This window comes from Aricia agestis, chromosome 10, assembly GCF_905147365.1.
Source record: "Aricia agestis chromosome 10, ilAriAges1.1, whole genome shotgun sequence".
In the NCBI taxonomy this organism is placed as follows: domain Eukaryota; kingdom Metazoa; phylum Arthropoda; class Insecta; order Lepidoptera; family Lycaenidae; genus Aricia; species Aricia agestis.
Window position 1 is genome coordinate 13,118,705 of NC_056415.1, and position 21,197 is coordinate 13,139,901.

The following is a 21,197-nucleotide window of genomic DNA, read 5'->3' on the forward strand; positions in this document are numbered from 1 at the left end:
GGTGTAAATATGGACTAAGTCGTCTTGAAAAACTAGAGTTAGTTTGTGGTAGCCAATAAAATCTCAATCAAATCAAAGTCAATCCGTGTCTTCTGCTAAGCTCTAAGCTGTAATAGCCCATTTAGATTCGCGTACGAGTCGCGAGGCGAGGGACGAGGCGAGGGGCGAGGTGCGAGTGTGAACAGACGCTCGTGTCTCGCCTCGTCCCTCGTCTCGTCCCTCGCGGCGCTCGCGTCCGGAGCGGTTTTTGGGGCACGAGTCAAAGGACCTCGCGTCGCACGCGAGTGGGTGTTTACATTCGTCCTCCCGCTACATTCTGCTTCTACATCGTGCCGCGCAGGTTGTGTTTAGTTTTAAATACGCAAAAACAAAAATGCATCGTATTATAATGATAATAATATCTATGGACGCATCACACCACGTCAGTCTGGCCCCGTGCTAAGTACCTGAAGGACTTGTGTTACGGGTACCAGACAACGGAAATATATTTAATACTTTTATACCATACATATATTTAAGATTTTTAAAAGCTTTTATTTAACTTGCTCTGTATGTATGTAAGTATGTATGTTCGGGTGAAATCTTGTAACTAAATTTTGGAGTAGATATATTTAACCGATCGAGCTGAAATTTTGCAGGCACGTTTGGTTTGAATGACAATACATGATATTGTATGTGACATCACTCCAAATCGAATATGCCCGACCATCCAAGTTATTTTCTATGCAGTTCTACAATATGGAATTAAATGAAAGGGCTTTTTGATAGTAGCTCGAAAACGAATGTAATGTCATTCTATATCGTGTCGTGTCGTGTCGTGTCGTGTCGTGTCGTGTAGTGTCGTGTCGTGTCGTGTCGTGTCGTGTCGTGTCGTGTCGTGTCGTGTCGTGTCGTGTCGTGTCGTGTCGTGTCGTGTCGTGTCGTGTCGTGTCGTGTCGTGTCGTGTCGTGTCGTGTCGTGTCGTGTCGTGTCGTGTCGTGTCGTGTCGTGTCGTGTCGTGTCGTGTCGTGTCGTGTCGTGTCGTGTCGTGTCGTGTCGTGTCGTGTCGTGTCGTGTCGTGTCGTGTCGTGTCGTGTCGTGTCGTGTCGTGTCGTGTCGTGTCGTGTCGTGTCGTGTCGTGTCGTGTCGTGTCGTGTCGTGTCGTGTCGTGTCGTGTCGTGTCGTGTCGTGTCGTGTCGTGTCGTGTCGTGTCGTGTCGTGTCGTGTCGTGTCGTGTCGTGTCGTGTCGTGTCGTGTCGTGTCGTGTCGTGTCGTGTCGTGTCGTGTCGTGTCGTGTCGTGTCGTGTCGTGTCGTGTCGTGTCGTGTCGTGTCGTGTCGTGTCGTGTCGTGTCGTGTCGTGTCGTGTCGTGTCGTGTCGTGTCGTGTCGTGTCGTGTCGTGTCGTGTCGTGTCGTGTCGTGTCGTCAAAACCAGTCGGGCATTAGAAAATGCCTGGTTGAATCCGGTCATTTTTAAGTGATATTTCATTTTTTTGTCGTAAAATTAAGTAAGTACGATTTCTTAAAGACTTAAATTAAGTTAATCAGATTTTAACAAATTCTTAAAACAAAACAAACGACAATCAAGCAGACTTAAGAAATCTAGCCGCGAGACTTAACAATCTGTCAATATTTAATTACTTTCATAAAATAAAAAATATAATATCAGTTTGCTCAGTTAAATTGGCACTTACTAGTTTATTATTAACAAATCACGTGACAACCTTTTATTATCATGCAAATTGTAAAATATATAGAGGTTATAACTTAAAAGTTAGAATTTTTAAGGGGAAATTTATTTTCTTCTTTTTAAAGTATTTAAATAAAAGCTTTTTTTCAAAAAGTTTTTTGCTTATAATTTATTATATGATACACATATTTAATACACAACCATGACCCAGGAACATTGAAAACTTTTTGTTCAGTCGGCGGGATTCGAACCCGCCACCCCCGGCTTGAGCTACCGACAGCCCACCCACTGAGTCACAGAGGTCGTCAAATAATGGATTGGTCGCAAGTCGAAACATTTAAGTTCATAGAACTATTTCAAAAAGAACGATTTGGGACCCTAAATATAAATGCCACAAGAACAGTCAAAAAGTTAGCTTCCTTTTATTAAAATTAGTGACGTAGCAGTATAAGCCTAGTACGCACAAACTTATTGCTGCTAAAACTTCGACGTCCTTCATTGTTGTTAGCTCAAAGACGACTGAACTTGGCACGCGAGTGTAAACAGGCAACTTATTAACCATCGATCAACACGAGCCTCGCACGAGGGACGAGGCGAGGGACGAAGCGCGAGTGTAAAGGCCGTATAAAGATAAAAGAACACTCATGTTAAAGTTAATGTTGGTTCTATGTAAAGACAATAATTGTCTATGATTTTGTCAAGTTTCGTTCGGAAACCAATTTTAAACCTGTCTGTCGAGTGTCAAGTCACGAGTGTCAAAAAAGAGTAGGTAGACCGTACACGCTAATGTGGCATTTCACAATGGCCATGGCCACTGCCTACTGGTATTTGTGGTCTAGTCAACATAGGTAGAAGAACCTAAGAACCTCGGAATTCGAGCAACCCAGCTGTAGCCTGTAAGTCTGTAAATATTTGAATATTGGCTTGTCTCAAAACCATTCAAAACATACATAAATATAGTAGGGTGTGTCCGTGTGCGCAACTATTATTTCAAGGTCAAAAGGTCACAAAAATCGGTTTTTGCACTTTTTTTTGTAAATATTTCATTTTCTATGGGGTTTATTCTAACACGTCTTACAAAATATTATCACTAGCACTTTGCAGTTATTAACTAAACGGTACGCGGTGTTTATTCGCCTGTTTTAATAATTTAGTACCTAAAAGTTAAAACCTGAGTAAGACCGTAGAGCCTTAAAAAAGGTTTTGACATTTGCTAATTTGACAGATCGACGGTTCTTTCATGTTGACAATGACATTGACAGTAGAAGTTCGCGCTAAATTTTCCCGCTTGTCGCCCAACAATCAAGCGGCTTTTTGCTTGTCTTCGTAATTATTCAGTGATTTTGTCTAAAAAGTTCCCTTTATTATTCTTAATTCGTCAATTTATATTGTTTCTATCGGTAAGACAAGTTAGACAAGTTATATTGAACGTTTATAGAATAATATATATTATACATACGTTTACCGTTCTTTGTACAATTTGCAGTCCAAAATGTTCGAAGCACGCCTTCTACGAAGCTCCATTCTGAAGAAAGTCCTGGAAGCGATTAAAGATTTGTTGACACAGGCAACCTTCGATTGTGACGACAATGGAATACAACTACAGGTAATTATACCATTCTATAATCAAATGGTGCACATATGCTATGTTCTTCAGAATATGAGTCCCATTTATCTTTTTTGTCCTGCTGGTTGCTGCCATTCCCACTAAAGTCTTAAAACATTGGAGAATGTGAGACTCATGAAACTACCCTATACTTATTATGAATGCTAATTTTACTTACAGGCTATGGACAATTCCCACGTATCACTGGTGTCCCTCTCTCTGCGAGCAGATGGCTTTGACAAATATAGATGTGATAGAAATATTTCTTTGGGAATGAATTTAGGAAGGTAAAAATATACATTAACATTAATCGCTTGATCGTGGATTCCTGGAGTTGAAGCACTAAACAATTATAGATTACTTTTAAATTGGTTTTAAATTAATTATTATTTTACAGCATGTCCAAAATTCTTAAGTGTGCGGGTGACAAAGACACTGTAACAATAAGAGCGCAGGATAACGCTGATACTGTTACATTTGTATTTGAGAGTCCTAATCAAGAGAAAGTTTCTGATTATGAAATGAAACTAATGAATCTGGATTTGGAACATTTAGGTAATTGGCAAATTCTTTTTTTTTTTCAATTATTTTATGAATAGTCACCATAACCAACATCAACTAAAACTTATCTCATGTAAGGTTTTTATCACAAATATAACAATAATACATTAATTAATATTGTCAATTGTGTTCTAGGCATACCCGAGACGGAATACAGTTGTACAATTCGTATGCCCAGCGCTGAGTTTGCCAGAATATGCCGTGACCAGTCTCAGTTTGGAGAGTCCATGGTCATATCATGTACAAAAGAAGGTTAGTATCTCTAGCAAATAGTATTTAATATCATTAAACATAACATCTTTACTAGCCTAGAGTATAATAATATTATATAGTTAAATTGCATTTTTGTTAGGGTTCTATACCCAAAGGGTGAAAACGGGACCCTATTACATACCGCTGCACTCAGAGTGGAACATTATTTACTTAATTATAATTCATTAAAAATTTTGACATGAAGCCCATACATTATCTGTCAAACTCTTTATTAAATTCAAGGTTAATTGTAATTAAATGTCTCTGAGTACGGCGGTAGGACTTCCATGTCTGTCCGTCTGTCCGTCCTTCTCTCTAAAGTTCTCAAGAATAGACCAGAAGTTGACCAACATGTTTCCAAAATTGATAGTTTTACCTTCTTCCAGGCGTCAAGTTTTCGTCAAGTGGTGACATTGGGTCAGCCAATGTGAAGTTGGCGCAAACAGCGTCAATTGACAAGGAAGAAGAGGCGGTGGTAATAGAGATGGATGAACCCGTTACCCTCACATTTGCCTGCCAGTACCTCAACTACTTCACCAAGGCCACTCCACTGAGCAGTCAGGTAAGTTTAAAAAAAACTTTAGTCACAAAGATAAACACCCATTGACAAGAAACATTAAAATACTCCTATAATATTATGATAATAATTATATGGAATGGCCTGGACCAAAATATGTCCACAATTTGGAGTAACTCACATTGTAGATGAGTAATTCATTTGTAATCATTTTGTTTGCTTCTATGGGAAAGCAAATAAAATTGCTTCTATTAAACAAGGAAAATTAAAATGTTAAATCCTAATTATATTGCAGGTTCAACTATCCATGTCTGCAGATGTACCCTTAGTTGTAGAATACCGCATTCCGGACATTGGCCACATTAGATACTACCTGGCTCCCAAGATTGAGGAAGACGATAGTTAAGTTAGATATAAGTGGATTTACACATTGCACCATACAATATCAGGCTGATAAAATACAAAAGAGATGTGTTTTAGTATTAAATATAATAAACCCGTCTTTATTGTTTCTTGTTACAAATCAGACTAAATCTTGATTTGAAAAAAGAGAGCTCCTATGTCCAAGACAAAGGTTTCCAGTTTATTTTATCTCATAATGTGTAATAGTTCTAAATGTTAAGTCCCAATTTCACCAACGACTGTTAAAGTTAATGGCCGAATTAGTATCACATTACCCTTTTCGTTTTTCATGCGAATGAAAGAGAAGATGATATTTTAACAAGCTGTTAACACTAACAGACGTTGGTGAAATTGGGCCTTAGTTAATTATCCATCATGTTCGTTAATAATTTGATTGTGATAGGATTAAAAGTATTTTGGTAATTTTTACAATAAAACATTTGGATATTCCAGACATGTTTATATTCACATCCATTGTTCATGTTAAACATGAGTATTTAAAGTACAAATTAATGTCGCACAAACTAAAACCTTAAAACACTGGAATGTAAAACAATCACTTTATAAAAAACTTCTAAGCTTATGTTCAGCATTCATAAAATTTACATTAAAATAGGTTAAAATAACTTAAATGTCTTTTCACTCGAGACTAGAATATTCCTAAGATTATCCTTATATAAAAATAATTTACTTACATATTATAATGAAATAATTTAAAAGATTAAATAGGAGGGTGGGCAAGTTACAATTAATTAGCAACACTTCCATCGCGCACATTACACATTTTGAGAAATTTTAAATTGTTACATTGATACTTCATGGACAATTATTTTTAACATTTATAGTGAAATAAAGACAAACATCCATAATGTACCATCGAGGAAATTGGTTCCTAGGCAGTTGACAGACCTACGTCATGTGGTCAACTTATGTCCATTCAATGTAACCTGTGATTGGTTGGATAGGTTTGACTTATCGCTACCAAAATTATTTAGGTCCGCCATCTGCATAGGAAACAACTTCTCTGATAGTACACTGCTTACATCTATACTCTTAAACGCCGTTGAAAGAATATTACTACAATAGGAAATAAACATATGAACATACGGAATGTGATAATAATAATATTATTGCTTGCGGTTGCTGTAGAGCATAGATTGTTATTTCAAGATAACCGCAATACTGTTGTTAGCATGCATGTGTGAAAGAGACAAGTAGCATAAGTGATAAGACTTACTTTAGAATTTCTGTATACGGCAATGAGTTTACTATCATTCTATATATAATATGACGTCATAGCCTTACCAGCAATTAAATTACTAAATTGAAACATCGTTAATGTCAAAATCACGTTGTAAGTTCTACTTTTGTATTGCTGGCGGCCTACAGTCTGTCAAGAAAGAGTAGAGGCTGAAATAAATTTTCCAAACAATCGCGATCAAATGGTACTTTTTGCGCTTTGTATTTCATAGAGAATGTTTGTACTTTTAAATATTAACGCTCTGACACATTTTTTATTAGCAATAATAAGGTTTTTGTACTTTTTATGTGATTTAAAATTTGTGTTCGGCGTCTACTCTTTTTTCGACAAGCTATACATATGAATCATAATTCATAACACTTATCATTTATCAAGTAATGTGCCGATGGACGAGTTACTACTTCCACTTCTTGGCGGAGAACAGCACCGCCCGCTGCTTGAGGAACAGCGAGTAGTTCTGCTTGCGCGCCGCTAGGGCCGCTGCCGACGTCGCGCCGCCGCCGCCGCCGCCGCGCCCGCGACCTCTACCTCTACCTGCGGATACAATGTTATGTAAAGTTAAGGTCAATTCTGACCGCAACGCGACGCGTAGATGCATTTCTAAATTTGTATGGGTTTGACAGATTTGCAAGACGTGTCACGCAATTGAAATCTGTCAATTCAATACAAATTATATAGAATTAGAAATATATCTACGTGTCGCATTACGGTCTGAATTGACCTATAGGGGCAATGATTGGTTAATATTTTGACTTTAGCCAAAAGCGCTGATAATAAATACTCAGATAAACTAAAGTGTGTCAGTAAAATAGTGTGTACAGAGCACACGTATCATATTATGTGTCTTAAATCCTGACGGTGTCGTTTCGTGGTATAAATTTTATTTTGCTCTCGACGCACCAAAGTACTAAAGAGTTTCACTTCGTAAACCTCAGAAACTGGCTATTATGTACTATCAGAGAAGTTGATTCCTATGCAAATCGGGGACCTAAGTAGTTCGGTCGCGTTACGTCAAACCCAGCTGACAGATCACAATTTACATTGAATTGACATATTCGACAAAATAACGTTGGTCTGTCAATTGCATAGGAATCAACTTCCTCGATGGTACCTACTATCGATTCATAGGCAGATGGCGGACCTACGTCATTTGGTCATGTTATGTCAAACCCAGCCGATAGATCACGTCTAATATTGAATTGACGTAGGTGCGTCAACTGCCTATTAATCAATTTCTTCGATGGTACGAAGCTACAAATAATAAAAACGAAGGAAGAGTAACTGTCAAAAAATTTGTCCACGAGTCTGCAAAATGTGACCCGAATACATGCATACTTTATGCGTGTATTCGGTACACAATGTTGTGTAAATACTAAATATAATATACTAGATGTCCCGCGCGGCTTCGCCCGCGTAAATTAGAAATTTTACAGAATCCGTAGCTACATTTTCCCATAAAAAATATTTCCCCCGTTTTTCCCACATTTTCCTGAGTTTCTTCTGTCGTATTAGTCTTAGAGTAATAATATAATATAACCTTCTCGATAAATGATGAGTCTTACTCGATAAATGATCTATCTAACACTGAGATAAGTTTTTAAATCGGACCTGTAGTTTCTGAGATTGACGCGTTCAAGCAAACATACTCTTCAGGTTTATAATATTAGGTAGATATAGATTTTTTTTAATTATCGCTTGACAAACTCGAGTCTCGATCTAAAAGACTATGAAATGGTATAATATGGTAGTGATGATGATGATGATGAAGAATGTGATTTGCATAGTAGCATATGCTTTCTGTTCTTAAAACAACGCCGAAACTCCCAAACTTGTATCTATAAAGAATCAGGAATTCTCTCAGCACCTTCCGAACCACGGTATACCAGGTATATCTCGGTGCAAAATCTTACTTGTTGGTAGCATATGCTTAGAATACTTCTCACGAAACCGAAGTCACCATATGTTTCCCTATAAGTTTTGAGGAGTTCCCTCGATTACTTATGGATCCTTCATCAGATCACCACTTTTCTGAATATAATACCAAATTGGGATGATAGCCTATATACCAAAAGAAAAATTTTGAAAATCGGTTAACAAACGGCGGAGTAATCGTTGAATATAAGAAAACGAACATAACACCTCCCCCATTTTGAAAGTCGGTTAAAATTGTAGCCTATGTGTTATATATTTAATATTTTAATCAGCACATGAATTGAATAACAAAATTTTTTTCAGATTAATCGTAGCACCATCTGTCAGGACAAACTAAAATTGAAATAGAATAATATTGAATGCGATGATAGCGCCGTCCGCCGGATCTAATGTAAAACATTCCAAAATCAACAACTCCTTATAAATAAGAAATGAATTGAAAAAACATTTTCCAGTAGACCAAACTGTAAATCTAAACCATTCTCGAATCTCCACGAACACACACAAAAAATTTCATCAAAATTGGTCCAGTCGTTTAGGAGTTTAGTCACATACACACGCACACAAGAAATATATATATTAAGATAGAAGTGACAATTGATGTCAACGGATTTATTTCGTAAAGAAGAAGGGGCGTTTCGTACCCACCAATGTAGCACGTTGAGACATATACCAAATGAAAGGGCTTGAAAAGTTGAACATTTTATTGTATGACGAAAAATCTCTAAGCCATGGGAGAAAAAAGTTAATGAGGGTAGAAGGTAAGAAAAAATCACAAAAAAACACCTTGTATTATTGTATCAATTTATAGTGTCGCTGGTAAGGAATCATTTCTGGAAAGTAATCGTATATGTCAAACTTAAGGAAAGTGTTATATTTTAGTCTATCGTTGCATATTTTGAAGAAATGTATGGAAAAACAATAAGACCTTAAAAATCTAACCTTTCCTGGATTTTACCGCACATTGTTACTTTGAAAAAATTGTTTATAATAAGCAATACTAGCGAATGGTGCAATAATAGATACAGGTGTTTTATTTTTTCCTAAGAAATAAAAAAAAACATCCTTTATTATTGCACCATGCGAAGGTATTGCTAATTATAAACAATTTGTCCAGAGTGATAATTAACGAAAAAATGAGGCCAAGGTTCGACATTCAGCATTTTATTGTTTTCTCATACACTTCTTTGAAATATGAAGCAATTCATAATACAATACTTTCCTTGAGTTTGCCATATATGATTACTTTTGAGAAATTATTCCTTACTAGCAACACTACAAATTACTTCAATAATACAGGAATCGGAATGTTATTTTTTTCATTTCCGGAAAAAATTAAACATCCTGTATTATTGCGCCATTCGCTAGTATAATTGCTAATTATAAAACATTTCTCCGAAGTGATTATATACGATAAAATCCAGGAAAGATTAGATATTTAAGGTTTTATTGATTTCTCATACATTTCTTTAAATTATGAAAGAATATACTAAAATATAACAGTTTCCTTAAATTTGTCATATAAGATTACTTTCTAGAAATGATTCCTTACCAGCAAGACTATAAATTAATGCAATAATACAGGGTGTTTTTTGTGATTTTTTCTTACTTTCTACCCTCATTAACTTTTTTCTCCCATGGTTTAGAGACTTTTCGTCATACAATAAAATGTTCAACTTTTTAAGCCCTTTCCTTTGATACATGTCTCAATGTGCTACAGCTTGGGTACGGGTCCCATACAAAAATGCCCCTTCTTCTTTGAGTGTTAGTGTTTCGTAGCTATTGCCATATTTTAGTGTGCGAAAAGGGACCAAATTCAAAACGGTTGAAGTATGGGAGTTACGTTTCCTTAGTTTTTAGTATTCGTAGACTATCAGAGAAGTTGATTTATAGGCAGATGGCGGACCTACGTAAGGTCATGTTACGTCAAACCCAGCCGACAGATCATAACTATAGTTTGTGCGTTTTAAGATGATATGGGTGACACTTCTCATATTCCTTGCTACGGGTTTTTTTACAAGAAAACAAAAAAAAAAACAAAATGTAATAAATTATATTCCATCTACAAAAACAAATGTTTCCTATAATAATTGTAAATGAATAAAAATGAAAAGTTGCTAAATGCTAAGTTATTAATATAAAATTATAAATTTTAACTGTGAAAATTATTGTTACGAAAATATTTGAAAAATGTCAGATGCATGAAATGGAACTTATGCCAATAGAGATTGACACTGTTGAATCGAAATCAAATCGATAAAAAGGGCGGCCATTTTAAATCGCCGGCGCCACTCTGATACGTCAGTACGAAATCGTAGTAAAAGTACGAATTTTTGACATCACATAACATATACCTATAATTATAATTGTACATAGCTTAAGTCCTTTTAATTTTTTATTTTCTATTCTGTATATGTTGTGTGTTGGAATAAATAAACGTATTCTAAATCGATAATTTCGATTGCAATTCATTTACGAAGTGATTCGATATTTTTATCGTATAGTATCGATTAATTTTCTTAGGTAACTTCCCTACTATTGTCAATTATAATGTGTCACCCATATCATCATAAGACGCACAAACTATAATATCGAATAGACATAACTCGACCGAATGACGTAGGTGCGTCAACTGGCTATGAATCAATTTATTCGATGGTACCAAGTGTTAGCACCCACCTGCCCCCCCTCCTCTCCCTCAGGTCTCGCGCTTGACGTCGGACGGTCCGGGGTCGTCGAGCGTGTCGTGCAACGTCCGCAGGTGGCGCAGCAGGTTCGACTTCACGTTGAATCCCTTGTTGCACATGCCGCACACGAACGGACGCTCGCCTGGACGGACAGACAGACGCATTCGTATCGTGCTGAGACTAGTAGGTTCACACGGCACAATCCTGAACTTTTTTTGTAGTATACGTCTTGTGCACTATTTGTCTATGGTACTGCAACAAATTGTGCAGTACAATCGACGGGTGAATGGTTCTATACAGGGTGTAACAAAAATAAGTGATAATACTTTAGGGTGTGTACGCGTTCCTTGTACTTCACTTATTTTTGTTACACACTGTATATCCATTGGATCATGGATGCGCCACTATATTTTATTTGCTAAGACGTAATACTGCAAAAACATTGCAGGATTTTGCCGCGTGAACCAAGTCTTAGAGCGCCTTCACATTACGTCGCAAGCAGTGCGGTAGCCGCGCTGCAGCCGCGCGACTTCTATGCAAATGACAGTCGCGCGGCAGCCTTACTGCTTGTTGACCGTTGGAGTTAGGTACTTGAGTAGAAATGTATACCGGTTTGTTGCGCAGGAACCGTTCATTTTTCCGGGACTCAAAATATCTCCATGCCAAATTTTCGCAAAAGCGGTTTGAGCGTGAAGCGGTAACAGACAGCTGACAGACAGACATACCTTCGCATATTATTATGGATTAAAAATTAAGGGCTTAAATTAAAGACTGCCCTTGTGGGTAATAGATCAGTAAGACAGTAACTAATATGACGGTTTCAATAGGTCTTATATCGCGCGGGAACCGTACATTTTCCGGGATAAAAAGTATCCTATGTCCTTTCCCGGGACTCAAAGTATTTCCATACCAAATTTCAGCCAAATCGGTTCAAAGTGGTTTGGCCGTGAAGAGGTAACAGACAAGACAGACAGACGCACTTTCGCATTTATCATATTAGTATGGACTTTTGTAAAATAAATACCGATATAATAAAATAGTTGTGTAACTCACCTGTATGTGTCCTCATGTGTATCAACATAGAGGCATGCGACGGGAAGTTTTTCTTGCAGTGCGAGCAAGTCTTGTTTTGCACGCCCTCTGTGAAACGATTGTGACGTTTTGGTGGGGCACTGTTGTTTGATATGGCCAATTCTGGACAACCGACACCGAACGAACAATAAGTTTCACGACAATGAAATGCTTCGTTGGGGGTTCTTCGAGTCGGACGAAGATGGTCCTTCGAGACGGACTAAGTTGGTCCTTAGAGACAGACTAAATTGGTCCTTCGAGACGGACAAAGCATTCATTGTGTAAACATAACTGAAGTGATTATTATGACTGTAGCGGGCTGGTGTTGAGAAAATAAAAAGGCAAAACATAAGAGGCGAAACGGTGGAAAGAAATAGTGATTAATAAATTTAATATTACCAATACACGATGCATCGTTCGTCGAGAATTAGCCACATACACAACAATCATGTTTCAGCTATGTTATTATCAAAAACATCTAGAAAATAACACACTATTCAGTAATTAAAAATAATAAAAAGATATTATATGTGGCACACTGAAGTATTTTTAATTTTTGGAACGAAGTTCCTTATCGCACGTTGCGAAAGAGGGCTAGACAGTAAAAATTAAGACAAAAACTTGTAAAGACACTTTTGACACGACACGACACGCGGTAGCGCGTGTTTCTCTCTCTGTCTCTCTCTCCCTCGCATTGAACAGTGTGGTGTACCTAGCGACGATAATTTTTTTGAGTGTATACAGGTTTTTTGTACATGAGAAATAATAAACTGGAACTTCGTTCCAATCCGGGTGTCCCTTAACACCTCTCAAGTTTTTTATTAATTAGTAGAAAAAAAAAAAACAGAAGAGCATTCATTGTAGTCTGTTGAGAGTTATTTTTTGGAGTTGCTCAGACAGGTATACAGATTGTGAGGTTGGCACAAAGTCATCACTTATGTGAAAGGTCAAACAACTCATAATAAAATTAAATAAAAAATAACTCTTAACGAACCGTAATTAATAATAATTATATATTTTAGTTTGCTATTTAACGTTTATCATTGCTATAATTTATCACCACATTAACATTTATGTAATCAACCTTTGAACATAGGTCTTCCTGATCAAAATTTTGGAAAATACTTGTAGAATTGATTTTTCAACAAGTAGGTACATTTTAGGTTATTGCGTATTATTTAGCTATGCCTTATAATGATTCATGGCTACTTGAAAAATTATTATACTCCGAAACTACAATAAAACACTTATATCAGAAAAATACTATTGATACTGACCTGTTTCAGTGTGCGTGCTCTGTATGTGTCGCACCCACTCGGCTGGGTTTGGGAAGTGTTTCTGACAGAGGTCGCAGCGTAGAAGTGCCATCGATTCTTCTGTGTCGTCACTCTGTAGACAATGTTTATACGGTTAGAAGAGCATTTTATTCAATATTTTCTTTAATGACTATATAGGACGTCGCAGTCATAAAAAATTCGTACACGCAGGGTGTGTAAGAGAGATGGAGCAATACAATATACAGAAATTACAGATACGCATACTCTTATTAACCACATATTGCAGATCGACGACGCCGCTTACAATAGCGCCGCCGTTTTTTAAAAAGTTAGAGTGGGCGTGGCTTCGCACGCGTCAAGCATCGTACACGCAATGCTTGACAGAGACACCGTGAAGAAAATAGTGGGAGTGAGACAGGTATACTTACCGCAGACCGATAACTGCGCTTTCGCGGCTGCTCTGCCTCGGAGTGGGCCTAGACTAAGGCCCTTTTCACAGGCATACAAAGTAGAAAATATGTATGAGCTACTTAGACAGCTTTCACATGGCACGGCGACCGTGCCGTGACCACGGAGCTCATACAAAGAGGAGCTGGCCTAAGCAACTGTGCACTGTGATTTTCAACTAGGTCCTGACGTCATCATTGTGGGCGGGGCTTAAGTCAGTACACTTTCAGGGTTTGTCAGGTGCACACGTAACGAGACTCCCAATAAATGGTGTTTTCTGCGTATTTAACAAGGAAAAGATGAAGTATTGTGTTTTACAATGTCGAAAACACTCAGACAGACGTTCTGATAATATAAATACCATCACATTTCATTCGGAAATAATTTTAAATGTAATTTAAATATAAAAGTTCTAGAACATTTCAGCTTTCAGCGTTAATTATACTACTTGACACTAGGTGGCCAAACCTTTGAAAGATAATACAGACGTAAATGCGTATAATTTTGCATAAGTTTATTACAATAATCATACTTGAATACTGAAAACCGTTATACACTTAGTCTTAAACACATTTAATAGCTAAAACCGTGATTATATAGATTTTATTATGATATTACTTATAAACCGCCATCTGTCGTCACCTATGATAACTATTTGAAACGTAAAAAATATCCAGGGCCGTAGTACGTCCCATAATATTCAAGACAAAATGACATCTAGTGTAAGATAGTTGAACTACGTAGTGACATCAACATCGACCTAAGCTAGTAGTTTGGCTTTTAGCCGATAGAAGTAATATTGAGAAGTGGGCGGAGCTTGACACCCCCTCACCCCGCAAATTGTCACGCGTCGTTTCATAAGGAAACTTGATTACAACACCTCCTCTTAGTATTAGCTCCGTGGCCGTGACCCATGTCGTACATTTCTACTTTGTACGGCACGGCGACCGTGCTGCAACCGTATGCATGTGAAAACCCTCGGCGGGCACCATACACAATATTTGTGAGTGAGACAGGTATAGTAACTGCTCATCGATGGCGGTACTTTCGCGGCTGTTTCGTATCAGACTGGCCTTGAACGCGGCCGGTAACGTGTATACTCGTACAATGTGTGTAAGTGAGACAGGTACACTCACCCCTGATCGATATCGGCGTTTGCGCGGCTGTTCAGTGTCGGAGTGGGCGTGGCCTTGCACGTGGCGCACCCATGCGGCGGGCAGCGTAAACACCGCGGCGCAGAGTTCGCACGCTAGTGGGCTGTACAGCTGAAAAAGAAAAAGAAATCAATAATTGCCTGCCATTTCTTCGCGCCGCAATTTATAATATAAAATGAAAACTATTTTACGTCTTTCCATTTTTGAAATGATAATATTTTCCTTTTGTAAAAATACGAAACATACTGACCAAGCTCTCTTCTTCAATTTCCACATCATCAACAGGTTCGGATTTAACACTCATCTCAGCTTGAAACATCTCGGCTATGGATCGTTCCTCCTCCTCTATGCTACTCGCGTCCCATTCTGGCTCATCTTTGATCTGGACCTCTGTGTTCTGTATTGAATCGGTGCTTTGGGTAGATTTTTCTGGAAATACACAATGAGTATGTCAAAAGTGTTTTTAAAAAGCCACTACACATTTTGGCATTCCGGTGTTGTAAACGTGAAGTGTCGTAAAAGACGAAGGGAGAAGGGAGGGAGGAGGCGCGGCCATGCCGACTGTATGGGCGCCGCAGACTCGATCGCACAAAAAGTCTGTCGTCAGCGATCTCCCTAAAAGACTCACATATTTGGTCAGATCCACAGATATATTTCAAGATAGATACCGCATGTCGCTCCATTTGTATGAAAACGAGCGTGTCACTTTTTTTATAAGTAGCTACTGTGACGTACCGATGATAAGAAAAGTGCCCATTATCTAGGCCAACGTTTCTATTTGAATTTCATCAATACGGCACTTTTAGGCATTTAGGCATTTTCAAGATTCCAATTGACGTCCGATTCCGATAGCAGACTAAAGAACAGACTTTCGAAAGATGAACATTGCTCGTCGTTTGGGAGCGCGATATGGCACGCGAAGTACATACACATGCGGTATCTATCATGACCTGTCTGTGGTCAGGACATATCCAAATCCAGCTAACAGATCATGGCTAACATAGACTTGAGATAGCCTGACAAAATTATGTAAGTTCTCCTTATAATAAATCTATGCCAATAAAGCAAACACTCACTTGAACTAACAGTATCCTCTTGTTCTTCATTGTCTTTGCTTTCATCTGTCTCCATTGACTCACTTATCTTTGGTTTCTTGCCATACTTCCTTTCAGTGTGTTTCCTTAGTATACGAGGAGTGGGAGCCTCGTCTGGGGAATCATCTCCATCTGTGCTTGCCACTGAACAAGTAGACGTTGTGCTAACAGTACTGACAGCTGTGGCCATACTGTCGCTGGACGGTGCCGGCCTGACTAGTATAGTTTGTCCCTTTGGAGCTCCCGGACGCAGAGCAGCTTGGTTGCCACCTTCAGTTGTTTTAATGAAAACCAGCTTTGGTGGTCCAATAAACATGGGTCTGCAATAAATTACAGAAATATTAAGATTTTCTAAAAACAATACTCTTGAACTTAGTTTAATAATAAAAATTGTAATATTAGCAATATGTATTAAATAATGTACCTTGTAACTCCTCCTTGAGTGGGGCTGGGGCTGAAAGATTTTAGGAGCTTATCATCCTTCTTAACAGTTAGCTTAGGGTTAGGTTCCTCAGGCTTCTTCGCTACTTGTTTATTTAAGTTTGCAGCTGGTGTGACATTGGCTGTGGTATTTGAGGTTTTTTCCGCTGGTGTAGAGTCACCGCCGGCTTCATCTGTTTGCCTCCAGAGACCCCTAATTTTCAACACCTCCCCAGCCTTCAAAACGATGTCTAATACCTCGTTCGAAACTGTTGTCTCGCCTAAAATATTTTTATAGAATTTTAATATTCACACTTAGTACATTTTTATTCCCACTTAATGAATATATTTATATATCTATGGACGCTTCACACCACGTCAGTATGGCCCCGTGCTAAGTACCTGAAGGACCAGACCAGACAACGGAAATATTATATTTAATTAATACTTTTATACTATACATATATTTAACATTTTTATTATTCAATACACATCCATGACCCAGGGATTTTGAAAACTTTTTGTTCCGTCTGTGGGATTCGAACCCCCGGCTTGAGCTACCAACAGCCCACCAACTGAGCCACAGAGGTCGTAAACTGGCACTACACATAAGTAACAAAAATAAATGAATTACTTTTAGTAAATACCTTTGTACATGTATTCTATAAGAATTTTCAAGGCCTTGGTCGATATTTCGGAGGGTAGTACCACATACAGCATCCCGCCCATTCTCATGACCGATCTCTGGCCCTCGAAGAGACTGCTCAGGTAGATGCTGCACGAGCTCAGTATGAACTTATGCGCCGGTATCTGTGACCCGTCCATAGTACACAGAACCACGTCGGTAAAGCGGTCCGAACGTAGCAGCGCCGCTACAGACCCATTCAAATGGGAACTGTGCGAGTGCCATTTTAGCTGATACGTGTCCGTCGACGTCATTTTTTATTTATTTCTTCATCTTCTCTAGCATTATCTGAAAATTTAGCCTTGGTTTAAAATCGTATACTTATCCCAAGTCCCAACTTATCCGTAGAACATAAAGTAGGTACTCTGTGCCGTAGAAGTTTGTAATATTTTGTTTACAAGCCAAACGCAGTGCCGACATTTCGTTGCTAGGCAACGGCCATGCTGTGTTGTCACATTTCGAAAGAAATTGGAGTTTGGTACTTTAATAAATTTCAAAATTACTTTAAAACGATTTAGACAGATTGTTATCGAAGTTAAATAATATTAATAAACTACACGTGTATTAGTAATAGATAATTTCAGCTCATTTGTTTAGTTTTAGTTTTATTAGTAATTATTAATCATTTTTAAATATTATATGTATTTTACACTACTAATTATGGCAGCCCTTTCCTTAACTTGTTCCATGCTACGACTTTGTTTCGTCATGGCCGCTGCTTGCTCGTATTGATTATGAAAAATTGAGATATTGATTTTATGATTTAGGTAGAACAGCCCAGAATTTACAAAGAAAGAATAGCAAATAATAACTTCCAAACCACAATAATATAATAAAAAAAACATTCAAATTTCAAATAATGATGCAAATACACAAACAGATTATGATTTGAAACTCAATTATTCTGCTCTAAAATCTCGAGAGATGGCGTAGGCATTGTTAGATAATAAGTTATTTTACATTTAATTTTACTATTAAAAATTAGAAACGTAAAATCTCTTAAATACACCGAAATTAATCGAAATTTGATTATAAAAATATAATCCAAATTGTATATTCGTCATTATTAATTTAAAAAATAAAATTAACAGCACAAACTTAACGATAAAAATTAAATCATTACCTTAATGTGTTGATAGTCATTGAAATAATTTAAGAGATCTACACAATAATATATTAGAAATTGCAATACAATAACTTGCGCGCACCCACCGCTTGCGACCCTCGGATTTGGTGTGCGGCGGCTGCGGCTCTAAAAATCGATAGGATTCGTATTGATTTAATACAAGAGCGGGGTTGCGCGTATATCTCATCGATCCATGACTCCCATGAGTTCGCGTCGCGTCGCTGGCATCGCGTTGATGCGCGCGCGTGCGCCCTGTTTTCAACACACCTAGCTCTACGGCGACGCCTGCGGTACCCTTCTCCACCCTGTCCATGCGCAAATTGCTACATAACACCCTAGCTACGCCTAGTAACAACATAGGTAGCACATAATTTATAAAGCATGTACATAGAACAATGTTGTACGTACAACGTCAATATTAAAGGCTCGGTTTTATGTCATCATATTTTATTAATGTTAATTAATCATTACAATTAAAATTAATTCTAATTAAAAATAAATTTAGTACTTACTCAGTAGTCCGTTCAAAATAATACGTTATAGTTATAGTACGTACCTAATACAAATTTTTACCAATGAAAAGAAATCCGAATTAATTTTTTGTACGCTCATATGAGTATTGTTTCGTTGTGGTTGCCACAAAGCGTCAGGCATTATTATAAATCATAATGTTATATCATACCATACAGTTTATCTAATATAACATAATATTAGATAAGGATATTATTATAGAAGACTGTCTTAATACACATAATCTTATATCTTTAAATGAGCAATTCTTGTATATATATATATATATATATATATATATATATATATATATATATATATATATATATATATATATATATATATATATATACACAAGAATTAGAATTCGGAATCGGCTCCAACGATAGTATATAGGGGGTTTCGGGGGCGATAAATCGATCTAGCTAGGAATCATTTTTAGAAAATGTCATTTTCATCGGATACCGAGCAAAGCTCGGTCAAACAGCTAGTATAAGAATAATATTATATAAGCACCAAATTGTGAAAGAAAACATAAACCTTATCGTCAAAAATTTAAAACCTAAAACAGCGTGCAGAATGAGTTAAAACGTAGTGATTATATTCTCTTTGGAATGAGTGCCCAATGCTACATTATTATAAGTTTATAGATGTGTGAAAAGACACAAACTCTCATGACTTTTCAGTTTTCACATAATATGCGTACTGTATGGCTAGCCGGCATAACACATAATAATTAATATTACTGATTGTTGCTGCTTGTTGCCGAAAATTGCTTGCTGTAGTCGTGACGTCAAAGTTGACGAGAGTGGAGCAATTTTAGTTATATAAGCGTCCCTTTAGTTTCGAAAAAATAAATTGTCACTTAGATAATAAATTAATAAGAGACAAAATAACAAAGCCTTTTTTGTATAGTAATGCAATATACACAAATGATATACTTTTGTATATTTTGTAGTCAAAAAATAATCACAAGAATCCGTACAAAGACAAACAGATTTTATTTTTTTATAATTATTTACACTTGTTTATATTTCGTCGCCATTTTAGATTTTTGTTTGGTATATTTTTTGAACCCGATTTTTTTTTCTACCAAAAAGTTTTCCCTTCTTTTTAAATTTAAGTACCTCTTTTTAAGGCTATGATTATTGATTGGGCCCTTCTTGATTGGGCCACATAAATTATGTCATTACACCATGATCTAATAAATAAGCGAAACTCGACTCGTCTGCTTGCATGGGGTACTATTGACCGCGTGCGCAGTATTTATTGATTTTCTTTATGACCGACGCATTTAACCACCCTACAATGCATCTATGCACGCCTACTGTATTTATGTTATATTACCTATAGTATTATAATTTTACTGTTCCATAGTATAGGTTCCTAGAAACTTTTTTACAGTGTGCAACAAAAATAAGTGATAATACTTAAGGGTGTGTACGTGGTCCTTGTAGAGAGTTCACTGTGAAAGTAGCAGCGCTGAAAGACGACTCGAGTCTCTTTATAAAATACCATGTCCATGTAGTTACTACAAAATATTAATCATTAATATTATACATAATATTATTATTATCTGTAGCCTCGTAGTTATTACCGAACGCGGGCGTTAATAACTTGGCGTTAATAACTAAGAAGAATCTTGTAACATGTTTAATAGGTCAAATAAGGCCAAAGATGGGTCGAGGATTGCGGATTTGAAGGATAAGGAACGCGACGAATTTCTTAAATTCGTCGCGTTCCTTATCAAGGGCGCGACGACTGACCAGGGCGCCCCGTAGGCCGTAAATTACCTGCAGAGGCGGTGTAAGACGTAAAAATTGAGCCACCACCTACGGGCCTTGTGTTCGGTCGGGCCGGTCGAATCAAAAAAATATTTCTATCAACAAAATCCGTCCTCTTGCGTCATCGATCAGGGGGCCTCGCAACAAATTTAGGTCTTGCCCCGCCACTGCAGTTACACGGACGTAAAAAAAATATGCAGTTACATGTCCGCTCTTTAGCCCTCGATTCCTACGAGCTCGCGCGCGGATTGTAATCTATGACTCTGGTGTTACGAGTGTCATGAATGAATCTTCAGAAAATAACTGAACTGTAAGCGCTCATAATAAAATGTGAGTTTATTTTTTGCACACTGATAGGCAGTGGCGGCGCAAGGCCAAAATTTTATGTGGGCAAAATATATTTTGCGAGGCCCCCTGATGGATGATGCAAGAAGACGGATTTTGTTGAAAGATTTTTTTAATACTCGTAAATCCTAAAAAAACGACTGTCTAAGGGGCGTGAGGCCCCTAGGACCGCGAGGCCGTGGGCGGTCTCTCACACCGTCCACGCCACAGTGTTTTAGAAATCCCCAAAATCGGACATGACTAAGTTAATGCAATGAGTCGATGGCGTCTTATATTTCAAATGCAAGAGTAGAACTCCCGTGTGCGCGTTTTACTTCGTTTTTGAGAAAATCAATTTTTAAATTAGTCATTTTTTGACTCCTTGAAAACGAAATTATTTTATTTAAGTAAATTAATTA

General features: G+C 37.4%; 2 protein-coding genes across 4 annotated transcripts; one reads left to right on the forward strand and one right to left on the reverse strand.

Annotated features, from left to right (window-relative positions):
* The first annotated feature begins 2,481 nt into the window (after positions 1-2,481).
* LOC121731081 (proliferating cell nuclear antigen) lies at positions 2,482-5,458 on the forward strand. Of its 2 annotated transcripts, none has more exons than XM_042120415.1 (7): positions 2,482-2,564; positions 3,155-3,274; positions 3,455-3,561; positions 3,672-3,829; positions 3,971-4,087; positions 4,474-4,649; positions 4,900-5,458. In XM_042120415.1, the coding sequence occupies exons 2-7, from the start codon at positions 3,161-3,163 to the stop codon at positions 5,008-5,010; spliced, it is 783 nt and encodes a 260-aa protein (XP_041976349.1). In that variant the 5' UTR covers positions 2,482-2,564; positions 3,155-3,160; the 3' UTR covers positions 5,011-5,458. The 2 variants fall into 2 exon arrangements, with proteins under 2 accessions (XP_041976349.1, XP_041976348.1); XM_042120414.1 differs by lacking the exon at positions 2,482-2,564 and adding an exon at positions 2,919-3,068.
* A 1,108-nt stretch (positions 5,459-6,566) lies between these two features.
* On the reverse strand, positions 6,567-18,309 carry LOC121731080 (myoneurin). Of its 2 annotated transcripts, XM_042120412.1 has the most exons (10): positions 18,158-18,309; positions 16,997-17,322; positions 16,354-16,630; positions 15,912-16,249; positions 15,086-15,264; positions 14,818-14,946; positions 13,235-13,346; positions 11,940-12,080; positions 10,879-11,028; positions 6,567-6,801 (listed from the first exon to the last, which is right to left on the reverse strand). In XM_042120412.1, the coding sequence occupies exons 2-9, from the start codon at positions 17,286-17,288 to the stop codon at positions 10,898-10,900; spliced, it is 1,599 nt and encodes a 532-aa protein (XP_041976346.1). In that variant the 5' UTR covers positions 17,289-17,322; positions 18,158-18,309; the 3' UTR covers positions 6,567-6,801; positions 10,879-10,897. The 2 variants fall into 2 exon arrangements, with proteins under 2 accessions (XP_041976346.1, XP_041976347.1); XM_042120413.1 differs by lacking the exon at positions 18,158-18,309 and having other exon boundaries at positions 11,940-12,026; positions 16,997-17,347.
* Between the last annotated feature and the right edge of the window lie 2,888 nt (positions 18,310-21,197).